The 6359-nt window shown below is 31.5% G+C and overlaps 1 protein-coding gene across 4 annotated transcripts in view; it reads left to right on the top strand.

Annotated features, from left to right (window-relative positions):
- Window positions 1–5417, top strand: part of LOC145694878 (carboxypeptidase D-like) — a 183367-nt gene extending 177950 nt beyond the window's left edge. For 3 of the 4 annotated variants that reach the window (XM_081771589.1, XM_081771587.1, XM_081771588.1), the window contains exon 10: window positions 2299–5417. In XM_081771589.1, coding sequence (XP_081627715.1) covers window positions 2299–2445 — 147 coding nt within the window. In that variant the 3' untranslated portion in view covers window positions 2446–5417. The remainder of the gene's footprint in view (window positions 1–2298) is intronic. The other variant, XM_081771590.1, reaches the window with a different exon arrangement.
- Window positions 5418–6359: the final 942 nt, after the last annotated feature.

Raw genomic sequence — 6359 nt, forward strand, 5'->3', positions numbered from 1 at the left:
GAATCACTACTTGGGTTTTGTCAGGGGCTTAGTATCCCCACAGAATCGATAATGGAAAAATCATTGATGTTTAATACCGTTGTGTTTATGACAGGGTGTTGAATAGTAATAAGACGGGATGAAATGGTTGACGTAAATGATACATGAAGATCAAGTATTCCAAGGAAATGAATGAAAAATTGAAATATTCTGTGGGCACAAGAAAGCTCACCTGAGAATATGTGTTTAAAATACGTATTTTGAATACAACAAAATTTGTAAATTTTAACGTAACAGGTCCTGACTGATTCTATCTCGCTCAGCATTTAAGTGAAACATCTTTAATATGACGTTCCAAAGTCATGCCCTTTCTTCTCTCTAAATTCAATGTGATTCTCTACATATTTCCATAAAAGTATTATGTTTCTTTCATTCTACCCAGGTATTTCAGGGTATCAACGTTTTATCCACATTAACGTATTATAAAGACAGATGTATCAATAAAATCGACAATTACTTAGCAATATATATTACAATAATAATGTAAGAACGTTATGGTTTTTTTCTTCTTCTACATTATCCATTTGGCCACGAATTGGCTCGTCACCTGATATTCCTAATTTTGTGCAAACATCTAATGATTTTGAAATTCCATAATATTATTAGCGTTTAACGGGGGAAGGGGGGAGGGAGAGTCCGAAGATGATACATACACCAATCGATAGACCTTCCTAGACTGAATAAAATGATACACATGAGTGTAAAAGGTCATACGGAGTTTTTGAGAAAATAAAAATAAATAAATAAATAATTTGTAAAGTTAAAAATCAATGCTGTATGAGAATCATGTCACTTATTGACGTGAAATTCATAATTAAATATTCCTTCATTAGCTCTTAAGTTTTAATTTCTGTTAAACTCAAATAGTGTCCAAATATAAGACTACCAGTCGATAGATCACATCGTACTAAATAAATTAGTATGTTTGAGGGTCAATTTTTATGTGTAGTTGAATTAATTATTTTCAAAATTTATATACTTATATTCCTCGCACTGAAATAAAGACATTTTTATATAATATTTACATCTTAAAATCCCACGAGTTAAATATGTATCAATTAATCATTGTTTTCATTCCTACTTCAAATTAATAAGTTGACAAAGATACTAGAGATGTTTTATACTTTTGTTGTCATTATTTTGATTGTCTTTTCGCATCTAATATATACAGGGTGTTAATGAACTATACCGACAAACTTTAAGAGGTGATATCTCACAGCAAAATAAAATAAAAAGTTCATATGGACCTATGGCGAAAAGTGCAGTTTCAGAGCTAGTGCTGTCCAAAATCGCGAAAAAACCAAATTTCAAGATGCCCTATTTTGAATTCGAGAGACTGTGGATGCTGGTTCTTATGAGCGTAAAGGAAGTCACGTATACGCAATCCAAAAATGCTTATTTGATTAATGTTCAATGGGTATAAGGATTATTCCCTGCAGGGTGAAATTCCCAGACATGCCATCAACCGAATTTTGAGATATGCTCTGACTTTATGATTGGTCCAAAGTAGGGAAACGATAAGCCTTGATAGCAGTGAACACGGAATCCTTTAACGCGATGTCGGAAATGTTAAGAATCGTCAGCAGCACGGTCTCTCATACTCTAGAAAATGCATGTTGCGATGTTTTCTTTCACGCTTATAAGTGAAGAAAACGTGAAATATACCGTGACGAAATATATCACATCACACGTTATTCTGTACATAAAAAAAAAAAAAAAAAAAAAACATGTAGTTGTCGGTTCCTAACACTTCCGACTTCTCTCCAAAGAATTAGATATCCATTGTTGTCAAAATTTATATCTTGCCTACTTTGGACCCTTCTTGAAATCAGCGTATATCTAAAAACTATTGAGAGCATATCTGAGAACTACACCCTGCAGGGAATACCCTTTACACCTATTGACAATTGATGAAATATGCACTTTTGGATTGTGTATGCCTGGCTTCCTTTACGCTGATAAGGACCACCATCCAGAGTCTCTCGAATTCGAAATAGGGCCTCTTGGAATTTGGCTTTTTCACGATTTTGGACAGCCCTAGCTCTGAAACTATGCACTTTTCGCCATAGGTGCATATGAACTTTTTCTCTTATTTTGATGTGAGGAATCACCTCTTAAATTTGTCGATACAGTTCATTAACACTCTGTATATTATGGGTAGAAAACTCTATCTTTAGTATGTTTAAACTTCTTAAGTCGCATTTCAATTATAATGCTTATATTTTTATTCTTACTTCTAAATGTCTGTCTACTTTGCAGAGACAAGATGGCTTCTATCGTCCACAGCAAGTGCACACAGGCTATTATCATCATACACCCGCGAAACCGAAACCTAGCGGAATTGGTGGAATATTTTCCTCAATTACTAGCGGATTTAACAATCTTGTTGGGAACATCTTTGGGTAAAAACAGAAGGCAAAAGAATTTAATATGATACAAACTGTCATACTGATAGATCTTTTATGTACAATTTGAGTTTTTATTTTGATGCAAGAAAGAGTAATTGAAAGAGGTGTGTAGTCTAGCAGTTCTTTTGTGTGAATGACGCAGTAAGTACAACAGAAACAAGTGCGTAAAAATTACGTAAATTGCCAATAAGAATTTTTATGATAAGACTATGATTTTTAGATTTTTATATACATAGTTTTTAGTTGTTGTATATTTTTTATAATATATATATATGTAATGGGTATCGTAACACGGACGTTAAGTGTTCGGTGATTTAATATCCATCAAATTGTTGATACCTTCAATATTTTTTGAAGATTTTTTTTTCAGTAGATGTGTTTTATTTTATTTTAATCGTTCCGTAAATTATTGCCTTTTCAATAATTATCATTTCAATTCTTACTTTTGAAAATTGTATAATTTTAAGATAAATTGATAATGTTTTATCCAAAATACTAAATATCTAGTTAAATGCTGTTGTTGAAGGAAGCAAATATAAACAAGCGAAGAAAATACATATCAACTTTTAAAAATAATGGAACATTTCATTTTGTTTTGAATGTCGAGTTGGTACTTGAGTTGAAGATTAAATCTGGTTAAATACTGAACCAGGATTTCCTGCTAAGTTATTTTATTTTATCGACGGAAGATGTATTCTTTTTTAAATATATATTTTTATATTGGAATTGAATTTGTGATATGGGAAGCAAAATCTTGGTCTAGGGAAAACAAGAACACTACTTTTTTATTTAAATATTTTGGGCTTGATTAATTTGCAAGGGTGATATTGTCATTTATGTTTTCGAATCAACGCTGTACGTTCAAGCTTAAAGAAGGAATTAGGAAATACTAAACACTCTGTGTGTTTAACTTTGGCATCTGATAATATATATCATTTAGCAGGAAAAGATCTGATACTTCTGAGATTTTTCACCGCCGTTGTTAGCATTTCTTGAAATAACAACTCTATAAAATATCGACTGACCTAAATGAAATATTCTATTATAACCAGTGTTAATAAACATTGACGAAAATGTCAATTCCCTTAACAAAGCATTTAGTAGTTTTAATGATTTTTTTTAATTGGTGAAACTGGCTATCAGATAATCAAGTCGATGTCCATGAGTTATATAATCCACTAGAAGATCCCCCATATGAGATTCATCATCATCTTTACACAAAGAGAAACTAATTCTTTCATATCTAGATAGGAGGAGTTATTCACATTGGCAAAATAAATGTTCCTGCCTCTTATAACTATGAATTACGAGAGCGACGCCAGTATTCGTTAAGATTAATTTAAATTATTGTAATTGTTAAAAATGTTTATTAAGACTGGAGAATATTTTATATAATAATTGCTACTGTTGGTTATTTATCAGTCGAAGATAGATCTGACTTTTTCACCGTTGTAATGGGATTGTCAAAAATGTCATGCTCCCCTTCTCTCTGTTAAGATTAAACTTTTCCGTTATTCATTCATTATCGGAAACTAATTTAATTAATATTCGTTAATTAGTTCAAAAATTTTAATTTTAAAAAATCTGTAAAATTTTTGACGCGTTAAGCTGGATGACTGATCCTTCTTTGAAATAATATATTGATGAAAGTGTGAATTCTCATAACGAAACATTAAGTAGTTCCTAAAATAAATTAACTTTGTTGATCATGGGTGAAAGTGTCAGTCAATCTTTTCAAAGCATTGCTGTACATCATTCATATCTAACGTAAGTTATGAATTATAAGATAATAATTCTATCGCTTCTAAAGTTTTAGATTGTGAGTTTGTACATATAAAAAATTTGAATCACATTGGGATAAGTATTCAACTAACAAAAACAAGGGTTTGAGGCCATACAGTGGAATTTAACAGGGTGTTAAGAATTATATAGAATAAATGTATCAAAATGCATCTATATTAGGATGATCCTCATTTTTCGACTTCCTTTTTTTTGTGTGTATCTTAGTCCCCCTAAAATGGTTCCATATCAGACCAAAATAACCCATGAGAAAAATTAGCGTAATTGAGTAATATTAAATGATGCCTTACGTGACCTCAAGATATGAATGCATTTACTATACAATATGAGGCAAGATTAACTTGTTAAGTGTGGGACGGCTAGAAGAGTGACATCATATCTTGGATAGGAATAATAGAGGTAGAACGGCATCTATTACTGTATAGTACGATCATGGTGGCCAGCTTGAATTCCGCCATCTTGGATGCAGGTCCAAAGCTTGTAATAAGAAGAGGGTCATGTGGCATATTGTTTTGGAATTGTTCTGTACCTCAAACATACATCTGACGTTATTTCCAATTCATCTCTGAACATTTAATGGTTATTCCCTCCATAATATCTGTCTATGAAGTTAAAATTGTCTTTCCCAACTTACAAGGCATCTTTGCATATTATAAGTGCATTTAAAACGTGAGGTCGCTTGGGCACCATTTACTACCATTCAATTAATGTTTCTCACGGGCTATTTTCATCTGATATGGAACCATTTTAGGGGTGTCAAAAAAGTCGGCAGCCGAAAAATAAGGCCCACCCTAATATGTATATATATCGGAGAGATCTCTTATCTAATTAATAACATAAGTGAAGCTGAAAGGGAATAAATCGTTACTCTGTGCGTATTATATTTCTGGTGAAAATAGTACAACCAATATGCGTAAACTAGGGATGAAGGTTCAATTAACCATGACAGGCACCGTATAATGTAAAATTGGGGAGCGTTTAAAAAAAAAAAAAACTACCAGTTCTTTGTATATTTAAGAAATACTGGTAGCTTGCAGTTTGATATAAAATTTTAAATATTGAAGTAAATGTACATATGTTGTGTTTTATTTTAATAAAATAAAGTTCTTTTTTAATGAATGGGAAAGTAAATATTCTTGTATGATGAAGAATAAAATCATTTTTAAACAATTTTTTCTTTCATTTTTTTCCATACTTAGAACGTCGAATTCTTTTATGTGGCCAACATTACAATGAAATATGTTAGCTTGGTCATTCCCATAACATATACTACTTATTCTTTTAAATTGGACACCTCTGTATCTTCAAACTTGGCCACAGTCTAGTAACTCTTATTCATATTCTATTAATGATCACTTTACACAATGGAAACCTGAAATTGTACATTATAAAATATGTATGTATCGGAGTTTGTAAAACCTACATTAATTCTGAAGTTTGTACGTGATTAATATAATATTATTCATTATACCAGCTTTGCCTCTTATATACTATAATTAAAAATAAAACCAATCGTTGAGCACAGCAAAACAATTTATTATATAACTATCTTGTAACAAGGTAGTGTCTGATGAAGTCAAGTGGTTGGCGAAACTGTCACAAGTTAGTTTTATTGTAATAAATTGGTTTGTTTTGATCAGCGATTAATTAATTTTTAATTGTAGTGATTAATATGTTCTCCGTGTATAATAAAGAAGAATGCCCTAAAAATGTCCAAATGTTTCTCAAAGGATCAGTAACAGAAAGACAGATACAACCTTGGCAAATGGGAAGCCGAAGCACCAATCTGCCCATACAAAAGTCAAGAAATTTTATTTCTTTTATATTTACTAGCGGTAAGTAGATCAACAAATAGAGATAGTTTAAAAAATGATGTGATTGGTTATAAATTGTTCATAACTCCAGAAATGTGTAGATGTTAGTAAAACCTAACTGGAATTGTGCAAATGAATGCCATTACATGTGTGTGTAAATTGTTCAGATTCCTATGCCACATTTCGAAAGATCTCTCAAGTGAATTCACCAAAGTCACGACGGTATAGGCGTGTTTGTATTCATGGAAAATAAGAATACAAACATTCGCATATTTTTATTGCAATGACGATAAAACTT

Source organism: Thermobia domestica, chromosome 9 (genome assembly GCF_964235325.1).
Source record: "Thermobia domestica chromosome 9, izTheDome1.hap1.1, whole genome shotgun sequence".
NCBI classification, from domain to species: Eukaryota; Metazoa; Arthropoda; class Insecta; order Zygentoma; family Lepismatidae; genus Thermobia; species Thermobia domestica.